Source organism: Labrus mixtus, chromosome 4 (assembly GCF_963584025.1).
Source record: "Labrus mixtus chromosome 4, fLabMix1.1, whole genome shotgun sequence".
Taxonomy (NCBI): Eukaryota; Metazoa; Chordata; class Actinopteri; order Labriformes; family Labridae; genus Labrus; species Labrus mixtus.
In genome coordinates, this window is record NC_083615.1 from 29,329,289 (window position 1) to 29,355,496 (window position 26,208).

At 37.9% G+C, this 26,208-nt stretch overlaps 2 protein-coding genes across 2 annotated transcripts; both read left to right on the top strand.

Annotated features, from left to right (window-relative positions):
- The first annotated feature begins 2,768 nt into the window (after nt 1-2,768).
- Nucleotides 2,769-11,899, top strand: LOC132973373 (DEP domain-containing protein 7-like). Its single transcript, XM_061036804.1, has 12 exons — nt 2,769-3,008; nt 3,283-3,462; nt 3,591-3,732; nt 3,823-3,918; nt 4,745-4,908; nt 5,408-5,606; nt 6,108-6,253; nt 6,358-6,513; nt 6,696-6,838; nt 7,720-7,845; nt 10,089-10,164; nt 11,519-11,899. The coding sequence occupies exons 1-12, from the start codon at nt 2,861-2,863 to the stop codon at nt 11,728-11,730; spliced, it is 1,788 nt and encodes a 595-aa protein (XP_060892787.1). The 5' UTR covers nt 2,769-2,860; the 3' UTR covers nt 11,731-11,899.
- A 3,074-nt stretch (nt 11,900-14,973) lies between these two features.
- On the top strand, nt 14,974-24,995 carry tcp11l1 (t-complex 11, testis-specific-like 1). Its single transcript, XM_061036805.1, has 10 exons — nt 14,974-15,250; nt 15,453-15,592; nt 16,835-16,967; nt 17,054-17,174; nt 17,417-17,637; nt 18,347-18,483; nt 19,078-19,250; nt 19,339-19,520; nt 21,105-21,277; nt 22,922-24,995. Exons 2-10 carry the CDS (start codon nt 15,454-15,456, stop codon nt 23,140-23,142), a joined length of 1,500 nt encoding a protein of 499 aa, XP_060892788.1. The 5' UTR covers nt 14,974-15,250; nt 15,453; the 3' UTR covers nt 23,143-24,995.
- The last annotated feature ends 1,213 nt before the right edge of the window (nt 24,996-26,208 follow it).

Here is a 26,208-nt window from a genome sequence, read left to right on the forward strand (position 1 = left end):
ACAACTTCTCAGTACCTCAGAAAGCTAGATTTCCTTTTTATATGTAGCCTACCAAAGGTATTAAGGTAGGCTGCATATCGATTATTCTCATAAATAATGAAGCTAAACTGTTGTCCTTAATATTTGCACAAAGACTAAAACTGTGCCTCAGCACAATATGTTGATTGTCAATCAGGATTTATGCAGGGAAGGCTCATAAGTAACAACGTTCGCCTCATTTTGGATTTGATTGATTACAGCTAGCTGCTTAGTGACAACAGCTACATTTGATTTGTGGACTAGGCCTACTATAAGGCCTTTGATACAATGGAGCACAGTTTCCTTTTCAACACTTTGGATTTTTTTGGTTTTGGAAGTTACTTCAAACATGCAATTCAGACACTATACAAAGACTGTAGAAGTTCGGTCAAATGATCAGATGGAACCACTCCTAGTTTTAATATCTGTAGAGGAATGAAACAAGGGGATCCAGCAGCTCCTTTCCTCTTTCTGCTAGTCATGCAAACGATGGCACTTCATATTGATAAAGATTATTTTAAAGGTATTAACTTATCGGGGAAATAAATTAAATGTTGTCAACTAGCAGATGACACCACTATCTTTTTATACAACAAAAATGAAGTAAAGAAAGCCATTGACTGTCTCCATGCATTCACCTTGGCATCAGGTTTAAAAGTAAATGTAAATAAATGTCAGCTGTTTGCTCTAAAATATAAACCAAATGATTTTAATGTAGTTTGTGGTATTCCTGTAAAAGATGTTGTTTCATATCTGGGCATCAAAATCTGTAAGGATCAAAAAGAAAGGGTGGATTTGAAGTTTAATTCCATGATTGAACATGTAAATAAGAAATTTGATTTATGGTTATGAAGAGACTTATCTTTAAAAGGACGTGTATTCCTGTCTAAAAGTGAGGCGCTCTCATGGCTGGTATATCCAGCAATGGTTCTTAATGTTCCACAAGAAATAGTGAAACAGATTGACACGAAGCTTTTTGATTTTGTGTGTAAGAATAAACCACATTATGGAAAAGGAAAAGTCTATTGTGTAACTTGTTATGTGACGGGGGTTTAAATGTTTTAGATTTTGGTACTTCAAACACGGTTTTCAAAGTAAATTGGGTTAAAATATATAAGGAAAGAATAGTTTATGGTATATTATACCAGAGCTTATTTTTCAGAAGGAAGGAGGTAATGATTTTTTTTTACATTGTAATTTTGATATGAATTCTACAATTCTACAATTCACTTAGCAGACGCTTTTATCCAAAGCGATGTACATCAGAGAAGAAGCTTTATTATCTTGGTTAATGATTTATAAGCACAACTTCACTCCACACAAAACTCTAATTTGGAACAATAAGGATATCAGATATAAAAATAAAACACTGTTTTTTAACAGCTGGGTTAAAAATGACATTTTATTTGTGATTAAATGAAAACAGACTGCTGTTTACTTACACAGAATTCTTAAAGAAATATGGAATACCAGTTACTCCGAAGGAGTTTGCCATTGATTTTGATGCCATTCCTTCTGGATTGTTGTGTTTACTAAAAGGGGTTGGAGAGGTGAACCCACAATTTAATTTGAACCTCATGGTGGGGGGAATTTATTTAACACACAAAAAGTGCACCAATAGTCACATAAGGAAGCTTTGTCACGACATCACAACTCCTCAAACCCTTTTGGGATGCTCAGTTTGGTAATGTAGAATAGAAGTCAGTTTGGATTTTTAATCAAAAATATTGTGTCACCAATTAAATTAAAATTAAAATTATACTTTTAATTTATCCAGTAAACCAAATAATCGCAAGATTCAGAGAGGTGGAGAAAACTTGTGTTTTTTGTAATGACAAAACGGAAAGCATTTTTCACTTATTTTATGAATGTTTGTATATTCATTTATTTTGGTTCGAGTTAGAGCTCTTGTTTAAAACAAAGACTGATTGTTCAATTAAAGGAAAAGGATATCATCTTTTTTATAACAAGAGTGGGACTGACAGTGAACAATTATTTATGTTAAACTTGTTTATTCTGTATGGGAAATATTTTATTCACAAATGTAAATGGAATCAGAAAATACAACAATTCATAATAGAAATGGAACACTACCTACAAACACTATATGGATGAAAGACAAAAAAAGCAAACAAAACCTTGAATATTTGTGAAAAATTATTACTGTAACCCTGTTTTTCTGTTTTAGATTTAGTTGAGTTTTTTTGATACCCCCATGTATATAGTTGTACATAGATGTAGGCCTATAGTTTGTTTGTCTTGTGTTGTAAATGTCTTTGTCTTGAAACAATAAAAAAAAAAAGAATAATATTAAAATATGTAGCTTTTCTCACTCTCCTGGTACATTTTGAATGTGTGGTCTATTTTAAAGGTTTTATCTTTTTTGTTAAAGCTTCTTTGACTATTCCCAATAACAACAGCAGCCAGAGTCACTTTACGATTAGTGCCATCTAGCGGTAAATTTTAAAATTGCAAATCTACACAAAGGTGCTTCTGCCAGGACGTGGTATAATGCTGCATCCATGAGCTCCTCGGATGGACCCAATTTCCGAGTTGGGGAATCATTCTCCCGACTTCTTCCAACAAACATCATGGATGCTACGGAATGTCTCTGTAACAACTTGTGTTTCAGCAAAAAGTTGATGTGCAATACGTGAATTAATCAAAAGTATCTTAACATCATCAAATATTATTATATAGGCTATTATTTTTGCCTGCCATGTGATGACGATTATGAGATCGCGTCGGTAAGTCGGGCACCTTTTTCCCGAGTTTGCGACTTGTTGTTCCGACTCGTTCATACATTTTACAAATCGGAAACTCGTTTTTCCGACACCACATAATGCACCATATGTACATACATAGCCTATCCATTAACAATATACCATTAGGTGCTGACTGTCGCTCCTCCACCCGTGTGCACATGGCTTCAATTAAAGACAGAGCCGCTGCTTTGAACCTTACATCCAAAATGTTTGGACGTCCTCAAGGTATGTAGCCTAAATTGAACAACTATTTCAACGAGGTACCTGAGGTTTTACTTTGTCTCGTTGTTTTATTTTATTCTGACAAACATTAGACTAAGCTATATAAACTATGCGCACCAAAAAGAAGATGTCGTGGGCAATCCCCACTAATAACCCCCAATTAAATGATGGTTACTTTAAAGTAATCTCCTTTACGTGCTCTTCTTGTTGTCTTATACAGTCTCTGTCCTGATCTGTAAATAAATCAACTCAGTTTGTTCTTCAGGCATGTTGTCAGCACATGGAGACAGCAGGAAACCGGTTTGCAACATTTGGAGAGGCCTGATCTCCCACCTCAGGTCCTCGGTTACAGTGAAACGTCAACGAGTCCACTTGAAGTCTCACAGTGACTGTTTTCTGGGTTCAGAGGCTGCCGATGCGGTGGAAGAACATATCCACAATGTCAGAGGATTTCAGGGTGTGTGTTGGACTGCTAGGAGTGGATTTTACGTATAGGCCTATGTTTCTGTATGCTGCAATGTCACAAGAACGTAGGGGGATTTGAAAAGTCGCCTTGTCTTCTTACTGCTTCATTTACTTTTTAAGGTGCGTGTGTTTCTCGGGACAAAGTGGTGAGTGTTTGCCAGGCTCTCTTAGACCATAATGTGTTTGAGACAGTGGGTAATAAAGTGTTCGGCAAAGACAAACGGACAACTTCATTTCAGGACAGTAAGAGTGCCTTTTACAGGTGAGATACACACTAATGTGTTTCTTCTTTACACATTGGCAGTGAATGCATGACCATACTAAGCTATCATCATGTGTCTATTTCCCACAGGTTTGCAGCTGTGTGTACTCAATCAATTGATGATTTGGAAAGAGCTTGGCCTCTAGATGAGATCCAAAAGCTCTTCTGCTTTACTTTTTCAGAAAGGTATGATGTCTAAATCTTAACTACAAAAACCTATCAACACTTTTAGGGCTTTATATCTAGTTGTACTTGGCAGGCTTTATCTTGTACTTATACTGTACAATATTGATTGACAATGTGCTGTGAAAATAGAAAAACATTGAAGTTTTAAAATGGACTATACAGAAATATTTATTCCTGTATAATGGCCAAATGTGCTTAGCATTGATGACTAACTTGTATAAATATGCCTTGAATATACATTACCTTTTATACTTTGAGTTAGTTTAAAATTCTCATCAATAGAATAATATAAGCTCCAACCGAAACTATAGGGGTTTTTTAAATTATGGTCATTTTGTGAAAAGAGTATACATTTGTTTGAGTTCTTATTATTTAAAAAGGGTTTATCTTTTTTAATCATTAAAACAGGAAACATGTAATGCCCCTCCTGGAATTTTGTGAATTGACATGCCACACATTGCTACTCACCTTCATCAGTTGTCTCTGTGTTGGGAGGATGAGGATGGTGAGACAGGGCTGCAGAGCCTCAATCTTCTCCTTTCCAAGCAGGGGCATTAATTACATTTTGGCCAGAAGATCTGCCAAAAAGTAGAGTCCTTTAATTTCCTGTGAATGTGGTCAGGGAGTGTTTGCCAGGCTCTTTACTACAGAGTAAGTCAACAGGATGGTTCCACCAGTAATTAACAAATCCTTCCCCCCCCCCCCCCCCCCCCCCCCCCCACACACACACACACACACTCACACACACACTCACATACATTCAGCATATCCACAAAGTCTTTATCATGTCCTCAACCATTGTAGAATAGTGTGTTTTGAATTCCAGGCAGGAGGACCAGGCATGCCCCCCAGGGACACATGTTCAGACGACCACCAAGACATTCACTAAAGCCAACCAACTGGACACTGCTGGCCTGTCAGTGGAGCCTCTGCTGGACACTACTGGTCTGAGTTCTGGCAAAGTGCGAACAGACAGTTTACCACAATCCCGTGAGAGACCAGTGCCCTAATGCTTTAATGATAAATATATAGTTTATCTTCTTCTGTTTCACATTTACTTGTTGTCTCAGGCTTAAGAACTTTTTTCAGAACCCCGCCCTGAGAAGCACTACATCGCTCCATATGCTTTCCCTTTTCTCATCTTTAGGACTGTGTTTTGTGTCTATAATTCAATTTAAGAGGCAAGTGAGTTGTGCAAAAGTGAAAACTGTAATTTAGCTTTGGTCTAAAGCGTTCTTTCAAACCGGCACTATTGATTAAAGTAATGAATAGACTTTAGACGACAAATAACTAACCACTATACTTTTCCTTAATGAAGTGAAGTGTTATGTACACATTTACATGAAAGAACATTGAAGTTAATTATATTTCTATAACACACAGAAGTTGTCTGGACCGTATAATATAATGATAAAGAAGTCTTTACAACTGAAGAGAAACTATACAACTTCTCAGTATGTTTTTTGTTTTGTCTTGTTCCACTCTCCAGTGTTAGATGACATATGGAAAGAGCAGACCCTCCAAAAGCTGCTGAACCTGGTTGAGCTCCCACTGCTGGACGGTGTTCTTCAATGCATCCAGGAACCGTCCTCCACCCCATCAAACCTTTTGATTCACAAAAACACAGACCTGATAAACAGCAGCAACCACATGGACAGACAGATCCTCAAGGCCTTCAGAGACTCTCAGTATGTTGATTTACATTGTTTGTGGCTTAGAAAATGCTTTTAGTGAATATCTTGTAGTGGTCTAAGGCAGATTGTGACTGATATGACTGCATATTTTAATTTGAAGTATGTCTTTAGCTGCTTTCATAGGCAGTTATTAAGAATGTCATATTCGTCTTGAAGTATTGGACTCAAAGCGTATGCATGCATTGTTATAAGATTTTCCTAATTGACAAACAAGATATTAACTGTACTGAAGTATCCTCTCTAAACTCAACTTCAAAAGCATACCAGTCTTACGTCTGTACTGTTCACATGACCCCTTTGACCCATGTTTATAGTCCCTTTGCCAAGCTAATATAAGCTAAAAGGCTAGCTTTAAATAAATAGTGCAGATTAGAGTGTTGTCAATCGTCGTGAATCTGAACCTACCAGATATACTGGAGATAACAATATAGAGACTTTAATCAGAGTTTTTTTTTTTTTTTTTTTTTTTTTTTTTTTAAATGACTTCTCTCTCAGGGAAGATGAGTGGATCTGTGCAGCTCTGGACTGTCTGGTCTTTCTCCCTGATCAGCCAGTAGTAAAGCTGAGCAGAGATCTACCTCACTGCTTTCCACTGGACTGCTGTGACCAACTGCCAGCTCGTAACAGTTTGCAAGATAAAGGCAAGTAGTTTGATGAGTCTTAAAAGAGGTGGGCAGTTCTCAAGAGCAAGGCAACTATCTGACTAAAGTTGTGTGTCCTCAATTGTGAAATGTGTCTGCCACAGTCCATAACACAGATGAACAGCCCCGTCTTTCTCCCAGTTGTTTGGACCAGTGTAAACTGCTGTTATATTGGACACTGGTGACACACTACAGCCACAGGCCTCCACTACTGCCAGAGCACATGACTGACATCTACATGGCAATCATTGACTTGCTGGGTAAAAACTAGTATTGTGTGTCTTGCAGTTTCTCAAGTGAGATTTTCTTACTCTGTATCATCACAGTTTTCTTGTATTAGTGAATTGTAACTAAGCCTGTTTCTCTCCCCAAGTTGCCCAACTTTTCTTAAATTCTAAGTATCTTCACATCACTAACTTTATTGTCTCTCTTTCCTCACCAGTGAACTCTAAGATAGCTGTAGCTCTTGAAGCTCTGCAGCTTTGTCTGAAGCTGTTGCCTCTCACCTGTAGGGAGGAGCTGCACAAACTGCTTACATTCGCTGCTCTTGCAGCAGACCCTCAGGGGATAAAACTGGACAAAAAGGTGAACGCTAGTCGCTAAATCTTATTCTGTACAATACATTTTTAAAATGACCAAACTCTCAGGACATTTTTACCTTATCAACGTCTGGAATTTAAAAAATGATACCTGATAACAAATGATCAGATCTTGCCAGTGTATTCTTTTTTTTTTTTCCATTATCCTCATAGAGATCTAATCTGTGGAAAACCTGTGTTTAGTCCAGCATAATAACATATTTGTGGTAGCCAGTATGTCTTAAGAATTGTGCTTGCACCAACATCTCTTGAGGTAAGATGTGATGTGTCTGCTATACTATGCTATAATGAGAATATTTGCCTTTAAATCAATGCTACATGTAGTTCAGTGGAATCACAACATCAACAAGAGTGGAGAACAACATACTGACAAACAGAATGCAGACTTTAAATACGTGCACAGAGATCATAGCATGCATACTACTCTGTACACTGCAGCAGTCACAGTATATAAATGTGACCCCGCCCTCTAATGAGGGAAAGAGGTTCAGTGTTTCCCCTACCATTATATTTGGGGGTCTGTGAGACACTGTGGCTGTTTGAGTTCACACATACAGCTCCTCTGACAAACATCATGAGTTTTCTGTGAGTTTGAAAGCCCTCTAAGACTACTAAATATAACATTCCTTAATCCACTTTGATCATGAAGTATTTCTATGGGATTTTTCTTAACCATATCATGTGTAGAGATATAGGTCAGATGTAGTTTTAGTTAACTTAAAGACCAGTAAAAAGCTCTTTCAGAAATCATTGTTGTACTGCTTTGCCACAGGCAGACACTAAACTAGTGGGCTTATTTTCGATCCTGTACCAGTTGTTTTTCTTTTTTGTAAATTGGCATCTAAGATGTGCTTTTGTACCCTGTAGATGGACAATAGACTGGCAGTGATGAAATCTTTTTCTGGAGCAGTTCTCCGCTGCAAGGCTCTGTCAAAGGAGACAGATGACCTGATGGTGGTCTTCATGCTCAGCAACATTAAGGACATATTTAAAGTAAGGAAATGACATGCTGTACCATTACATTCTACACCACAGTTTCATTTAGAATGAAAAGCAAGTTTTGTAACTTTGCTGTGTAGTAATTTTCACGTTTTAACTTTTGAAATGTCTGGACAGTCAGGTCCTGACATTGTCCACATTTGACCTTGCACAAATGTTGCACACTGTAGCGTAATTAAATTATTAAGATGTTATATCTTTATTTAACCTCGTATTTAAGAAGGGGCACCACTTCCTGTTAAAGGAAGAAAATAACTTTAATGGTATAAGTTAATTAATGAATCAGTCAGTTTCATATCTTGAAAGAAGTAAGTTCTGGAAATGTTAAACAAGAAAACACACAGACAAAGTCCTGAATTTTATGTGTCAAATTTAATATAAAAAGGGGTAAACAATAATGTATAGATGAAACAGATAAAGAATATGATTATTATGATCAGGATAATGCAATTATAATGTATGGTGACATTATATATTTAGTAATGAGATAAGACGCGGTATTGTTTGAATGACTTAATCAGAAAATGGTCAAAAAGAAAAAGTTGATAAAGGAATTTTGGGATTCTATTTGGATTTAAAGGAGGGCTCTGAATAGACACGACTCAAGACTCAATCTTCAAACACCCCTCGCCACCAGCAGTCTTACTGTGAGATGTGTTCAGTTGAACTCCGCCGGCTGGTCCCGCGTTTCAGTCCTTGGCAAGCGGTTCTTTTCAGGCCCAGAGAGGTCCACGGGCCAGATTAGATGCCTTGACACCTTGGTCGGAGTGTGCAGCTGGGATGGAGATTGTACGTCGGTTCAGCCGTTGTCTCAGAAGATCCAAGAGGATCCAACAGGAAAAATGTTGAAGAGTCTTTTGATACGTCGATTTCCAATTCAGATTAACCTGATGGCCATCTTGATGAATCCAAATTAAGTAATTGGTGTTCAAAATTGAAGAGCAAAGACTTTGGAGAAGAAAGTTGAGCCAGAAAGAATTGATGTTCCAAAAATTGTGTGTGAAAAAGAAAGTTCGGCAGAGACTCGTGTCTACGGCACAAACTTAAAAGAAGTGATTCGGACCGAAGTCCGAAGAGAAGAGAGCAAGAGCTGAAGCTCTAAACTTCAAGAAACCAAAACTAAAAAGAACCCAAAGATCTGAGCTCAGTGTGAACTCTTATCACCTGGATGGGAGGAGGGGGGTCTGCAGGCAAAGAGGGGGGCTGCAAACGGGTGACTCCCATTCTGACTGGAGGACAATTGTTTAAACTAAACTGAGTTTACTCAATAAGATTAAGAATAAGAATCTAAACATACACGTCACCATACATTCATTTTGATATTATTTCTATCAGATCCACGTTGATGTAGGTTCACGTCATATATTTAGACAAACATTTCTATCAGATTCATGTTGAGATGAAAATCACACCATCTGGGAACATCCTCAGTCAATCCCAGCCTGTAGGTGAACAAAACCATGTTATACAGTCAACATTCTTAATAAGACATATTAATAAAGTAGGAAAAGAAGTTGGTGTCTTTAAATAACACCTTCTATAGCTAATATCAAAGAGTATGCTTTATAACACGTCCTAAATGTATAATTATGAAGGTTACGTATTCATGGATATTCTAACACTAGATGGCAATAGCGCTCCACATCAAATTCCTATGAAACATAATATAACTCTTATTCCTATTCTGAAGATCAGATTTTGAGTTTAAAAAGATTATTATAATACATTCAATGTGACAATTACAAATATCTAGATGAAGAAAGACATAAATGTTCATTTGATGCAGAATTGAAAGTTGTGGTTTAATTCAGCTCTTCAGCAGTCCTTCAACAGATGGTCAGTTTTATGACTTTGCAGAGACTGGTTTCGGTCACAGTTCATGTCTTTGGGGTCAATTCGTAGATAGCAGAGTGTTCTGTTTCCACTCGATTGTTTATTCCAGGTGTTGTGTAAGTTCATAACATCCTGTCTGAGAGGGAGACTTAAATCATTGATCAGTTCCTTTGTTTCTTGGTAAAAGTAATGTTAATCCACAGTCCTGAGTGCTGCAGGAAGAGAGGTTGTACACGTGTCTGCTGATAACGGCTACAACACAGTGTGAGTTTGAAGATGTGAGACATGTAAATCAATTTCTATCATAGGTTAGGTGAATGCATACCATTCATGTAGAACTCCTTATCAAACTTGAAACCAGTCTCAAAGCGAGACTATAGTCTAATATATTCTTTTTGCTGCAGATACCAGGGGCTCTGCACAGAGGAGTGAGTGACCAGCTGTCCTTCCTTGTAGAGGGGAAGAAGCCTAATCGAAATGGTAAATGACTGTTCATGAGTGGAAATCCAACAGCAGTGTCAAACAATAAATAGCTTTGTATAAGACAAATAAACCATTCATTTTTAAATAGTAGCTCAAATTGTTTTTAAATTGATAGGTAGAAATAACCCCGTGTTATTGGGTTGTAGCTGTTTTTTACAACTGCAGATATTACTACCACTCATATATATTTTTCATTAAACAAACCATTTTCCCAAGGAAAAAAGCATTGTGGTAGTCGGTTGTCTCTCAATGGAAAGGAAGGTCAGAGGTTCACATGTATAAGTACACTCTACCCTGAAATGCTGCTGTGTAGCGGTGTGTGAATACATACTGATGGGCACTTTACGTATCAGCCTCATTAATTTATAAAGGGACCATTGTACATCTTCTCTTTACAAATGAAACACATAGCAGACTTTTTTTTTTTACAGATCAAAGTCACCTTGTGTGTCCTCATTGCACATAACTGAAATGTTAATGCCCTGTACTTTTCATTGTATTCCAACTGATAATGGTAACTGTATTTTTTATATACCTTACAGATAGAAAAAGTGATGTCATAATTTGAACTATAAACGCTGCTTTTCAAGTTTGCAGAGGAGCAAAAAAGATTTCCACATGCAATGGGCTTCATTCACCAATATCTTAAGATTTTTTAAATTTGTTTTCAGAACGCTCCCAAGGAAAAAAGCATTGGATTCAAGACATGTTCTTAAACAGCACAATTGTTCGCACCCATGGTCTTAAACAGATGAATGCTGTGTCTTTGTTAACTGGAAGCTTGTGCATAATTTCCTAATTGCAAATAAAATGCCTCTTTGATCCCCATATAAAGAGACTGCAGGGCAGTCACACTGGATAACCAAACACCAGCCATACTGTGCAGCTCAGTTCAGCTCCTTACACGTTTTTATGCTTTAGGCACATTGATTGGATTATATCCCTCAAATGTGCAATTGTGGTCCACTATAACCAGTCCCATCAATCTTGAATAAACTTAAAAGAACCCACAATACCTGTATTTCATAAACCCAACTACATAGATAATTAGCAACAACTGCAGCTGCATGTAGCATGCAAAGTGAATACTGACCAAACAAGTGTTAGTGGTGCAGTTTCTGCTGTGTAAATATAAGTAATATATATAAGTGGGCATTTGTTCGCTTACATGCTTTTTTTTTCTTTTTACATTTTGAGTTGCATATGTGTAAAGGATTTGTGAAAGTCTTTTATAACTTTAACAACTTTAAAGTTTGTGTGTATTTTAGTTTAAAGTGTTCTTTGATGGTTATAGTTAACTGGCACACCAAGTCCCATCTTGTTCAACGCTTTCCTTTTTCCTGGCCTTCAGGTTCTTCATTCTGTCAACAGGTCTCCAGAAGGACTTATAATGACGACAAAACAAAGACCACCAACCAGGAACTGTGGGCTCTGATAAAAAGCATCGACCTGGACAACACCATTTCAACTAAGAAGAGAAAGCATCTACTTGGACAGTTTTCCCAAGCCCACCCACAGATATTTCACCAGTATTTTTGTGAATCTGCTGTCGATTTGCTTTAAATGTGTGAACACAGTGAAGTAGACCAGTTTCACTCCATGTTGTTCCATAGTAATCAAGCTTAATTATTTTTAATCTTTGTTTTTCAAGGTAGGCTACATAGGAAAGATTTGTGTTTGTATTTGCTTTATATGTCAAAAAAATCAAATAAAGAAATGATTTATTATTGGACCAGTGAAGTTATTTACAATTAATATTATGCTGCAGTGATTGACCTTGAGATGTTTTATTTAAAAAAAAAAAAAAAATGTATATGCAAATATAAACCATGTAGACATGTTTTAGTTAAACTTTTTTGTACTGGGCTCTGTGTTTTCAGGGAAGGGTCGACTTAGCCTTTACATGTCATATTCGAATATATTCTTTGTAAATGTTTGCACTGCCTGTGTATGTCGAGGCAGGGATTTACCATCAGTGGATGAAAGTTATGAAATGATCAATGATGTAATGTCGTCCAACTGAAGGAAGGCCACTAGACTTGCCAAATCAAAGAAAATATTTAGTTTGTCTTAAAACAGTTAGGCTAACAAGAGTCAACTGTGGGCATCATGAGTAGAGAGTCCTTCAAACACCTGCACTTTGTTTTAATGACTTTAGTTAGAATTATCTTGAATGCTCTGGTATCTGGAGGAGTTGTTGTTTTGAATGTTTTTATAATAGCCTGAGCATGGGCGGTTCTAGGCAGGGGCCAACAGGGGCCAGTGTCCCTGTAACACTGAGTTTGGTCCCCCCTGTGGCCACCCCTCCAAAAGAAAGAGCCCCCCCTAATAACACATACACAGTATTTGACTCATAATCTAGGATTAAATTCTGTTACTGAAACAAATATAAATCATGGTATTTAATGATGTGTGCTATTATTTGGCATAATATTTATATCTTTTTTAAAGTGATTATCTTTGTCCATTTTTGACCTGGGTTTAATGTTCCCCTCTGACAAAACAACTGGCCCCAGTTTGGCCCCCCTCAGTAAAAGTGGTCTAGAACTGCCCCTGAGCCTGAGTTTGGGGTAATCAGATCTCTTTGATTATGTGGAAAACCTTTGAAACAACGAGACAATGGAAAGTGGTCAAGTGGCGCCGGGACTGTTTTGAAATCAACGTTAGAATTGAATGTTAATTCCACATCAGTTGTGAAGCCTGCATTAATATTTAAACAACACTGAAATCCTAATTAAAGACCAAACAGAATTTCAACCATCCTTTAGCGAATCTTCAGCCACAGCCAATTTCTATTACCGCGATACTTGGACTGCTTTATGAAAAGCCAGGATAAATATGATACAATAGGTAGCCTTACAGATTTTCACAGAGGAGTTGGATTTTAAATATTTTTACATGTATTACAAGACACCTTTATGAACACATTGGTGAAGAAATCTTTTGGTAAGGCACTTATTCCCAGATTTTTGCAAAATGCCTTAGGCTACTAATCATTTAGCATTGATTGACAGGTTTAAAAAAAAAAAAAAAAAAAACTAAAAAAAAACACGGCAATCTCTTCCACCTACGACCCATGACAGAGAGAGAGATTAATAAAGGGGAGAGATTTTTGTTTGTTTTGTTTGTTTTGTTTTTTTCTAAATTCTTTGTTTTTATTATTATTACTTAAAACAATAATAGCAATTGTTACAATTAGATATATTACAAGTGAATAGACACTGGATTTGTGTGTTCTTTCTCAATCATTACTTTGCATACGTACTATTGTATTTATTGTTACTACAATTATTGATGCTGTTGTTAATAGTATTATTATTAGTATATTTGTAATATACTTATATTATAACTATATAGAATTGCCTAATTGATATAGGGGTATATTAGAAGTACACTCGCTAAATCTATTTAAGTATATACATCTAGACTGAATCTGGTTATTCATGTAGTATTATTATTTTTTTTTAAATTATTATTTATTTATATGTTTTCGTGTCTGTTTGAAACACACCACAAAATGTTCATATTGACAGTGGATTTGCTTGTAAAGTTTATGTTTTCCTAACCACCTAAACCACCTTACAATCACTAAGCACACTACAAAAAAGAGCCATACTATAGTCGTATAGTAAACAATGTAGGTGTGAAAAGGTTCTCCCATACCTTTCACCTGCCCCCACCTTCCCTACACTGGCCTGCAGAGTGATTAGGCTGAGTGAAATCACCTGAGCTTAATTGGACAGAGTGAGGCCAGTTGGGTTTTTCTTGTATAAAGCCAGACTCAGCCAGAATCTGGGGAGAAAATGTTTGTTAGTGGCAGCTTGTTGTGAGGCTGTAGTTTCTTTCAGTTTATTTAATCTAGTTGTTTTATTAGATTACCCGGGACTTTTGTTTGGTTGTTTTGTGCTATTTTTGGTTAATAAATCAACCACCTTATTTTGCATTGATTTCTGCCTCCTGACATCTTTTTTGCTCACCACCAGTGCCGAACAGCCACACTTAAATCCCAATTTTGATGTGGATTTACAATCAGTAATGTTACAGTAGGATATTATGAACACACCAATATACTGTTTTTAAAATTACACACCTTAAAGTTTGGGGATCTGGTAGAATTTAAGACTGCACAAATAATGTATAAAGCAAAAAATAAACTGCTACCTGTAAACATACAAAAACTGTTCAAAGACAGACATTTAGTTATACAGGTTATAACTTTAGAGGAAAACTAAACTTGGAACAGCATTATGCTCGGACCAATTTAAAAAGTATGTGTATTTCCATTTGTGGGGTGGTTTTGTGGAATGGTCTTGACGAAACGATTAAACAAAGTATGAATATAATGCAATTTTAAAAAATGTACAAAAGATATATCTTTGAAAAGTACAGAAATGAGGAAGGAGATCACAGATGTTAATGGCGCCTGTTCATTTTGTTCTGTTTCTCTTAATAGCTCGATTGGAGTATTTTTTTTTGTATTGTCCTTTTATTTTATTGGATTTTGCATTTGTTAATGGTGAAGAATGGGTGTAGGACTTGACAAGCCTAGGCTTCTTCCTATCCCTTTTCGAACGAGTCAAATGTGTATTATATTGAAAATTTCTGTTAATTTTTTTATTTTATACAGATTTTTTTATTTGCCATTTGTTTATTCATTTTCATCTATTTTAATCGTCCGAAGTAAAGAATAAATAAAAAACAATTACAAATAAAAATAAAGGGGGAGAGATGAACAGTCCCAGAATGTGGGTCAGCAGACACATGCAGGAGAGGGCTCGACCGCTACGTCATACGCACTCCTCCCAACACCGGAAAAGGCGCAGTTAGCGGTAGTAGCCCATCAGTGGATGATTATCGTTTTTGTAGGATGAAACGGATAAAGGAAGCCTTCCTTATGTTGTCGGCTTTGTCTTCCGTTTTTGGTGAATGAATCTGCAAGTGATAATTCGGCTGTTGTTGCATTGTGAGGAGGAGCTTTATCTTGTAAGCTGAGTGATTCGCACTATCTCACTAAAGCTAAGGTTTACCAGATACGTTGAGCTTCACTGTTTACCAAACTGTCATCTGGGCTACCGACTACAAGGTTAGTAAACCACTAACCTCAATCTCTCTTCTAGACAAGGAGAAACAATAGGCTGCTTCTCGAGTCGTTGGTGTAGGGCCTTCATGTTTAACTACATTAAACACGTAGGCTATGAAAACATCCGCACTTCAGCATTGTACAGCATTCATAATCCTGCAAATTGCATTTTATGAGAAACACGTTTGTTATCTTGCTGTTTTAGTATGCCAAAGGGGACAGACCACCTGGAGTGTGGAGGAGACGAGGAGTCAAAGGAGAGGATGCAAGATGCTTCTGAGGAGAAAGGGAGTAAAAGGGTCTGTGCAGATACTCCAAGCCCGACTAGAGGGGAAACTCCTCAAGGTGACCAAGAAGCTGATTACACAGAACAACAATTACCATCCTACACACAAAGACAAACACTGGATGTGCTTAACATTTAGAAAGATACCACTGTTTGTATCAGAATCCTCTAATGAGCAAAGGAATGAAAAGTTCTGGCTCATCATTAAAATGATAACGTGGATCTCTAGTTAACAGTCCATATGAAATTCATTGTCATGACATAACACTTGATATAGTTTAACTAAAGTCACATCCTAAGGTGTTTCAAAGGAATCGGCTTTCACCTCGTACATGCCAAGTTTTGTGTTTAAAAATTTAGACTCAAGATCAGTTGGAAAATTTCAAGTGAAGGTCCACTCTGATTAAGAAATGTAGATTTTCAAGGGATGGGATTTGGATTCAGCAATCTAAGATTGACATTTAAAGATGTTTTTTTTATGAGTGTATGGGCACATATATTAAGAGATCTCTAGTTTGAACATGACTTACCTGCTTTTAGGGTTAGTAATAAATTCAGTTTGACCTCTTTTGCTTTTGGGTACACGTAATAAACCTCTAAATCGTTTGCTATCATCAAAAGAGAACATCTGCTATCTGAATATCTGCTTCTAAAGATGTGCTTTTGCTGACCAGAATTTTATTTTACACAGTCCATATGGGCAATCAGATTTTAGACTTTTTTTTTTGCGTACCGTTTTCAAGCTCTTGGCTACAGTTTGGACTTATTCAACCACTGCCCGGAGTATTTTACAAGTTGTGTTGGTCTGGCTCTCCTCAGCTGGCCATCTTTAGCAGGAACATGTGAACTTACATAGGGCACAAAAAACCAGAGCTGTTATCCCGGCATATTTGTTGTTTGTCATGTCTAGCAACAACCATGGTTTTGAGAGTTGAAGCTTGGTTATTAAATGTGGTAAAACATATTTATATGACTCGTACATAAATTGGATTAAATGACATCAACCTGTTTGTAGGCAAAGAGACGCACTGAGAAATCCAGCACTATCATGCCACACGGCCATACTTCCTCTCTAGATTTATTTGCCTTAGTTAGGGCCATGATTAAATTCCAATGTCTTTACACCAATCTTACATTGCTGACCCATGTCATTTACATATTATTACAATACCAGATAATAAAACAATACAGTATACAAACTTCACAAATGCAATAGCCAGTCAGATATTAATCCAAAATCTAACAACACCAAAGTTAATTTTGTAATAAAAGACTCATGGGTGGACTTTCTCCCCTCACAGCCAGTCCTCCCAGGTTTGTCTCGGTGGAGGAACTGATGGAAGCTGCCAAAGGAGTCACAAACATGGCTTTGGCTCATGAGATAATGGTCAACCAGGAGTTTCAAGTCAAACCTTCAGAGCTACCAGAGGGGAGGTAACAGTCCTCTATGTCCGTTTCCTCTAGTGGCTGTCTTCTTTTGTTGCTGTTGAAGTAACACTCTCTCTCATGTCTGTGTACAGTTTGGAGCGCAGAGTGAAGGATATTATGCACAAAGCTTTCTGGGATTGCTTGGATGCTCAGATGAAGGAGGATCCACCAAAGTATGAAAATGCCATTAAATTGCTGGCTGAGATTAAAAAGGTGAAGCAGAGTGTTTTTTTTTTTTTAAATGTAGGAGATAAACAAGCCTCATGACACTTAAAACCTGACTTTTGATTGTGGTTGCCATCTTTTTTCTTCACGTATGGTCCTGTAGTTCTTTGTGTTTTGAGAAGGTCATGGCTGCCCTGCTTTACCATATGTCGGCATATACTACAATACCTTTTCTATTCCTGTCTTTTCTATATTGCCCGTCTTCAATCGTCATCGTACCTCCCTCCCAGACGCTACTGTCTTTCTTGCAAACGGGCCAAGGACGTCTGCGCTCCCGTATAGAGGAGGTTCTGGACCTGCCTCTCTTACAGCAGCAGGCTGACAATGGAGCACTTGACATCAGTCAACTGTCCCATTTCATCATGGGGATGATGGGTTCGCTGTGCGCCCCCTGCAGAGATGAGGACATCAATAACCTGAAGCAGATCACTGATATTATTCCTCTACTTAGGTAAGCCTTAAGACAGACAATCATTAGTTCTGTTTGTTACAGGCCTAAAATGTTATTCCACTCAAACACAGGACAGAAGTCTTGGAGGGACACATCTCCACATCAATGAAGCCTTAAAGGGACTTCTTAAAGTGGGGTTTTATATATCCCATACAGTAGACTGTTATCAGTTTAGATAAGCTGGCTGGAGACTTACCCATGTAATGCTTAACAAAAACTTTACCCACTTGAAAGGGTCCTTCTCATTCAAAAAATACAAGTTGAAGTCTATACTATTTTTTGTTGTGTAATCTCTTAACCTTGATCTCAGACAGGATACTCTGAGCTGGAAACAAACATTATTTTACCTTAACAGTTGTACAAATAAAAAAGTTTTCCCAAAGGAAAGGGCTATCTGACCTCAAGGGGAAGGGGCGGGTTAAGTTATAGCTGACACTTACACTGATTATATGAAGAACTGTTTTAAGACAGTGTACAGTGGTACATAGCTTTGTTTCCTTCATTTGAACTCCCACATTGTGAGACCGTGGCTGTGCTGATTGATATCTACTGTTCATAGTTCTTAAAGCATACTTCTGATGAATGTCCAGTTAATCCAACAACAATTTTACTTTGAGTTTCAGTCCTGTTGGAGACACTCAAAAAGATAATTTTGTGACAAATCTGTTTTCTCTGTGTGTGTGCCTTCCTCTGCCATCCTCTCTCTCAGGGCAATATTCTCTGTACTGGATGTGATGAAGATGGACATGGCTAACTTTGCTCTGAGCAGCATTAGGCCTCATCTAATGCAGCAATCAGCTGAGTATGAGAGGAGCAAATTCCGGGACTTTTTAGAGAAGCAACCAAGTAATACTTATTCCATAATATAAGTTGTGTTATATAGACTGTATGTGTGTATATAGATATATGTGTATATATATATATTTACCAGCTCTGGAAAAAAACAAAGAGACCACTGCACCTCATTCTACTTAATGAGGTACTGTTTAGGTGATCACCTGAACCAAATCTTATTAAAAGAGGAAAAGTATAAAAACCACTGCTGTGGTCATCACTATCCTCTTGCAATAGGACCAGCTGGATGGCACAAACAGTGCTAGTAGTACCTCAAAAGTAATGGGAATAAAAAAACAGAACTATTGACCGTGCCAAAAGAGTTTACTTTAGAAAAGTAAAGAGAAAAGTTTTGAGTGAGGAAAAGAAGGGCTAAATTCTGGCTTTACTGGCAGAGGGATACAGTGAGTGTCTGCGTCAGGTTGCTTCCATCCTTAACATTTTTAAGACGCATTATTTAAGGTCTGAAAACACTGCATCTTTTTTGTTATTTTGACCATTTGGCATTTTCTGCAAATAATTGCTCTAAATGACAATATTTTTATTTGGAATTTGGGAGAAATGTTGTCAGTAGTTGATAAAATAAAACAAAACTGTTCTTTTTAGATGCTTTAGACTACACTGAGAAGTGGCTTGAGAACTCAATGAGATCCCTGAGAGAAGCCAGGGAGACTGGCTCTGCCTCATCTGAGCCTCCCTCACTCAGTCCAGTTGATGTCCATAATCATGCCTATCTACTCCTGCTGAAGTGGGATCATGCGTCTGACCCATTCCCAGAGGTAAACATCTTTTCACTTCATTTCTTGAAGTTGTTTCTCTTTTTTTTTTACTGAACCTGTATGAAACAGTATTTCCCCTCATCTCTAGACAGTGTTGATGGATCAGGTTCGGTTCCAGGACATGCAGCAGGAGGCTGAGAAGTTAGTTCTGCTCTCCTCTGTGCTCCTCATTGTCTACACGTCCACAGGAGAAGCTATCTCTGGCCTCCCAGGGCTTATTGAGACTCTTAAAAACACTGTCAATGTCATGCTTGCAAACATACACACACCGTGAGTACTAGTACTTTTATTGTTACCCAAAGTGTTGCTGATTGCCTTTTCTTTGTTTTAAATGGTCATGGGTCCTAGATTAGTGATCTAGATCTGTGTTGTTGAATGTCAGATCAAATGCATATTGCAAAGATTATATGGAGTAACAAACCACTCACCTCTCATATTTGACTGATCCTTTATTTGTCTTGTTAAAACTGCTTTTTTAATGAAATGGGCTTGTCTCTTTAAGTGGTTAAGAGGTAGTTTCATAGCTTAATAGACACTTGGTCAGTATTTTTTTTAGTAAGGGAGACTGTATTTATATTTTTTAACATGTGAAGATCCAGCACTGACCAGGGAAGAGTGTGAGAAGGGGCTAGCCAGTTTTAGGGACTTGATAACATTACAGCGTAATGAGATGATGGATGATATAACACTGATCTATCTGTTAATCATGCAAGATAATCATGCCTTTACTAAGTATGGGAAGTGATATGTCCTATATTTTTGTGCATCAACTACAATAATGCATAAACTATGCATCCATTGGCTTGGAGTGACATGAACAGGAAATGTGATGTATGGGCAGTCCATCAAAGAAAAAAATAAAGTAGCATGATGAGGATACAGACGTGAAAAACAGCCCCTTTTCAAAACAATCCAAGGGGAGTTTATCTGGTCAATTTGGCTTCAGAAGTACAGATAATGACTCCTCCTGTTATAAAACTATTTGTAAGTTACACAAACTCCTGAGCTTGTTGTAATCTTTGTAAATATCACAATTTGTATTCTTAACAGGGGTAGTGTAAAGGTGTATCATATTCCACTGATTGTAACAATCCATGCAGCCTTCATGAAAGAGGCTTTAGTGCAGAAGGATAGATTGTGAGCGAGTGTTGTAAATGAAAACAACACAGCAGTTATAAAATATCAAATTGCTTGCTTTGCATTTGGTTTCTGGCAAATTTGCAACTCTCATACAGAGAAAGCAGACCGTCAGCAAATACTGACATTTTGTCAAGTCCTTCTGGCATCTTTTACAAATAAACATTTACATAATTGTCTGTTACAGATATTTTTTATGAATCACTGTTTTTGTGAGATATGATATACACATAGGCTCAGCATACACAGACAGTACCTAGATGTCAGACTGAGGAGGCTACACGAGGAGGCTGGGTTTGTAGCCTAAGACAAGGGTACCTCAGCAATGGCCTCGAAGTAAAACTGGCAACTCTCACCAAGCAGTCCCAATTCCATATTTGGTCAGTAACAGGACTTGAACCAGTGACCTTTCCGGATCCAACCCAAACTGTGCAGAACCAACTACTGCCGCCTTTTTGCTCCCAACGCTCAGAGAAGACAGAATGTTATTACAACACAAACTAATGTTTTAGCAGTAATTGTATAAATGATAACATGCTGGACTTAGTCGAAAAAACAGGATATGTAGGTTCTGTTTTCATTCTGCTACCTTAGATTGCATTTCGGTTCTTTGCTTTCTTCGTCCGTGTTTTTTTTGTGCAATTGTTTAAAAGGTGGTTATATTGTTACCAAAGTTGTGTTCATATTCTTACATACTTTTTTGTTGCCGATTCCAAGGTCATTTAGTGAACAGGAGGCCTTAGCCACCATCGGGGAGAAACTGTGCGTTGATCTGACGGAGTGTCTCAGCAAACACGGATATGCTCCCTTCTCAGCTGAACAACAGAACACTTTCAGGGGACAAATCTCAGCCACCATCCAGCCAGACAACACAGTCCGCAAGCTGATTGGTAAGATGAAGATCATGATCATTTCGATTTACCTTAAAGAAATGTGTCGATTTTCAACAAAAAAAACTGCCAGTAACTTTTCTGTTTAAACTAAGGGAAGAAAGTTACCACATTAGATGATTGTTGACCATGATTGTAGGCAATCTTTCTTACTTTATCTGTCCATCAAGGTGCATCAGATGGCTGTTCACCAATGCCTCTGGTTGGGCTCAAGGTTTCTGCCTGTTAGAAGGAAGTGTTTCTTTGTACCTGTAGCTTAGTGCAGTATAGCCAGGGGCGTCGCCAGGAACTCCGGGCCCCATGAAAAGATCTCACATAGGGCCCCTACCATGGCCCAAACTAAACCCAGAGAATTTCTACAACAACACTTCGCACAAATGACCAATAAAAACTTTGAACAACTATGCTTTGTTTTACACCCTGAAAATGGAAGGTAAATAATCACTGTAATATCTTCATAGTTTAAACATAATTTCAACTTTGTAATATTTGCACCTTTCAGACATTTGAAACATTCCCTGCAACATTATTTTACTTATTAACTTGTTATAGTTAATGTTCTAAAGGCTTTTATTGTCTAAAGTGATCTTATTGGTTAGCTTATTGAATTAAAAATTCTACTGGCATTAATGATAAACTGTAAACAAACAATATATCTGAATTAGATTCTGCCACACTTTTAAAATGAGGCTGTAATAGTTTTTCTCAGTTCTGACTTCACTTTAATTCTTCTTACACTGCATTATCATTTGTCTCACCTGACGTTGAAAATACAGTTTTTTGGGCAGAAGTAGCGGTCTGTTGGTGTCACATATGTTACTGTAGCTCGCTGGGAAAGACACTAAATATAGCTCCAAAGTGGACTCTTTTTTACCGCGATGTAATATTTTTTATAAATTAGGGTCATATGAAATCGTATCTATGAAGGGGATTGATAAGATATATTTATACATAAAACACAGATATGATCCAAACTATATTTTGGGCTGAATTCCTCTAACAACTGGTTTAATATGCAGCCTGCCACATATCTCACTCTTGACTCGACTGACCGCTGAAAGATCAATCCAGGTGAGAGGTGGTGGGCGGACTAAACCATTCTGCGCATTCAGAAGGGGGGGAGAGGGCCATTTAGAGAGACTTCACATTTATTCCAGAAAGGAATTCTGAATGTTTGTTTGTTTATTTATTCATAATTATATTATTGCGTTTATAACTTAGAGAAAAAAGCGAAATAAGAAATACATTTTTATTTCAGGCCCAGGAAGGGCCACCCTCCCCACTAGGGCCCTGGGTAGTCAGTCCCACTTTTCCCCCCACTACGACGCCCCTAAGTATATCCCTGCTCTTAGTGTTGTGATATCACTTGTTATATTTGTCCACATAATTACTGTGATTAAAAGGAAAACCTTCCTCTCTATATCCAACCAATAAATTCAAATAATTTGTAGTTCAAATGTTTGGAAGTAATCTGTTTACAACACCATGCCTGTTTGGAAATCTATCATTCATATGGTCTTCACTGGGTCTCACTCTCCATATGAGAAGTAGTAAAGCCAACAGCATCTGATTAACTGTGTTAAATGTTCACTTTTATTTTGCAATGACAGTGACGTCCTCTCTTCTCCTCCCTTCTTATCTCAGGCTCACGAGTTCAGAGCTATCTCCTGGCTTCCCTTGAGTCCAGTCAACATAAGAGCCCTTCTCTCCCGGGAGGTCTGACTCCAGTCAGCAGGGAGCTCAAAGAGCTGGCTGTTCGATTCAGTCGCCTGGTCAACTTCAACAAGCTCGTCTTCTCCCCATTCTACCAAAAGATACTCCACAAGATACTGACAGCAGGGGAGATTCCCAGCATTGATACATAAGCATGCATTTCAAAGATCTGTCTGTCGTTGTTCTATACTGTATACCTTCACTAGTAAAATGGAATATGAAGAGAAAGGGTTAAGGAAGCTGATCTATATTTAGCAAAAAAAAAAAACAGTTCTCCATAGTTGCACCTTAAACCGCCATAATTAAAAACACTGGCTTGCATCCCAGCCACATTATATCACATTTTTACTTGTTTAATAAAACTCAGCTCTTATATTAGCGACCTAACAATTAAAGAAGTAAAGTCAACAATGTTAATCAGTGTTCATCAAGTGTGTAAAGAGAAAGAAAAGAGATCTCATGCCTGGGTCACACTGCCGACCTCAACCTGTGCATTATACTCCAGATGCTCTGATGTGCACACATAGACAGTGCTTCTGCTGACTCACTTCATGAGCTGCTCCTTTAGCCTTATCTTCCATGAGAGCACCATCCTGCAAATTCTATAATTCATTTAGTTTTATCCCAAGAGTAAGTACAATACAAGCAAGTCTGATGGGACACGTGCTGACAGACAGAGGCACAATCATCAAAACCATCCTAAATCACTGTCACTGATGGTGGAGGGTGTAGGAGGAGGTGGGCGGAGCAGTGAGTTAAAAAAATAAACTTGAGAATGAAGTCTCTGCTTACAGTTGCTGAGGTCAGGAGTCTGTGGACTCATACATGTTCTGTCTGCTTCCCTGAGCCCTGCCCTTTTGCTCTCTGATGACTTCAGGAAGCCCATGGACTAGGGGAGGTTTTATGAGCGGGTTTGGACACTAGAGGGCAGAGTTTGTTCAGAGATGAGGCTAGCGAGGAGCAGCATGTGTCTGTAGCCTCACGTAGTGTGGCAAAATTGTTACGGGCAGGCAAATTAGAGTTTGATAAAAGTAATCAATAAATTAATATATCATTTCACGTAATCTTAAATTCCTAATGTATTTAGTAAAGCCAGAAATATTAAACTAATGCAGCCATTGTATTGTTTTGTTCACCGGTCTGACGTATTCTACACAGAAAGTGAAACCATAGGCGATATGTTACTATTTAAAGGTTATGTTCACTCTCAAAGTGTGAGAACTAAGCATGACGTGGTAAAGAGGAGAGACTCCCATGGTGCATGGTTACAGCTAGAGGTTAAAGAGCTCTAATCTGTCAGTATGGATGCATAAATGAAAAGCAAGAGGTTTCCAGAAGCACACGTACAGGAATGCAGTGTGGCCAAGGCGTCAGAGTGACACATATTTGTGCTGCCTTTAGACCCAGGAGTATTTTATTTGTACTCTTAAACTCCAAAATGTGTGACATTTTCTTTTTTGAGTAAAGTGATGATTAATGACTGAACTCCATATAATTGAACTAGTAGAAGTTAGTTCACACAAAACTATGTACCCCATTTGAAATGAATGCGATGGATGTGATCAGCCTGTATCTAAACTTTGAAACCATAGTGATAAGTAAACACTCAAAGCTCCTTTTTATGGTTCATGCGACTTGTTTACTAAATAGCATCTAATTACAACAGCACTGAAGGACTTCAACGTTTTGGAGAATATAACAATTACACTATTGGTCACGTAAGTGATAATCATCGATCCAATTCAACGAGAGACGAGTGAGACAACACATTTCAATTTGCTCTTAAAATCTCTAATATAGGCTGCTGTAAATGTGACCTTTCATTTGTTGGTGAAAGTCCTAATGTTGATTTGGGGACAGTGATATGGCTGTTTAGCTAGATAGACAATTCAAATGATGTTATGTCAAATGCACACTTTGAGAGTGACATTGAGTCTAGCTAGAATTGCCTAACCTTGCTTTTTCCACACTTGCATTAATTAAAGTTTTGTTCTATCGTATCATATTTATTTTGTCATTCACACAGGTGATTCCTTTTCCTGCCCTACCACAGCCACATAACATACTGTATTTAAGGGCAGCGGGGGAGTCCACACAGAGGTAAATAATACATACAGCCCCTACATCATTATTATTAACAAAATATAGGGCGTCTGTGCACAAAGATTGCATTCTCCAGCCCAAATGTGTATGTAACCTTTTAGTCCATGTAAGACAAATGTGTGTTTTTTCATAGTTCTGCTGTTTGCTGAAGAGTCAGAGACTCATTCCATAGAGTCGTTCAATCCAGCAGTCAGCTGTGCATATAGGTTCTAGACAGGATGCAGTAGGCTTTAGCTTATTGTCTGATGTGTTTTACCATGGTTAGGCTTCTTCCTGTTCTTTTCCCTGCTCACAGAATATCAGTTTATGGTAGTTTGTATACAGAGCTTTTGCACTGTTGCCAACAGTAGTTAGTTTTATTATTTTCCTATTATTTAGTGTGTGAGCTCTAAACATTTAGACTAGAAGCAAATGTTCAAAAGTATATCATTTATATAGGCTATTCCTTGACAAGTACTCACTACTATGGAAGAAAAAAATCCAAAAAGCAAGCTTACTGTTAGTGGAGACATGTTTTTGTTCATGGGGAAATGAAGCCAAGTGTTTCTGGAAATTTTGGGAAATCGTAACATACTTTTTAAAAATTGTAATAAAAATGAAGTTAGGACAGCTGACAAGCCGTTACAAGCATTGCGTGCAGGTGTGAAAAGATATCCAATAGAAGGGGACTTAAGATTCACCAGGCTATCATGGCGTGTTTGTAGGGCGAGGATGTGCTGCAACGCTGGTTTTTTACCTTGAAAGATGCAGGAGAAGCTAGGCCTGGAAGAACCCCGAAGGGCCCAGAGCCTCCATGCTGCATGTCCATGAGTCTGTTCCTGGGGAAGGTTCAACAGGTTGCAGTGAAGAAGGAGAGGTCAAGCAGAGTTACTGGCATGAGATGGAAACATGCTATGAGAGTCACATGGACAGTTCCCGAGAAGTTAGTTCCTCATCTGGTCTGTGAGCCGTCCTGCGGGGGCCTGGGAACCATTTCACTGGGAAAGTGTTTTTTTGACTGTTGCCAAAGTTCTCTTTCTCTCCAAAACAAGCAGACCCGGTAATTGAAGCCAGTAAAAACATTGTAAATAGCGGTTTCACTTTTTGAATGACAATTTACAACATGCTCTTTAACT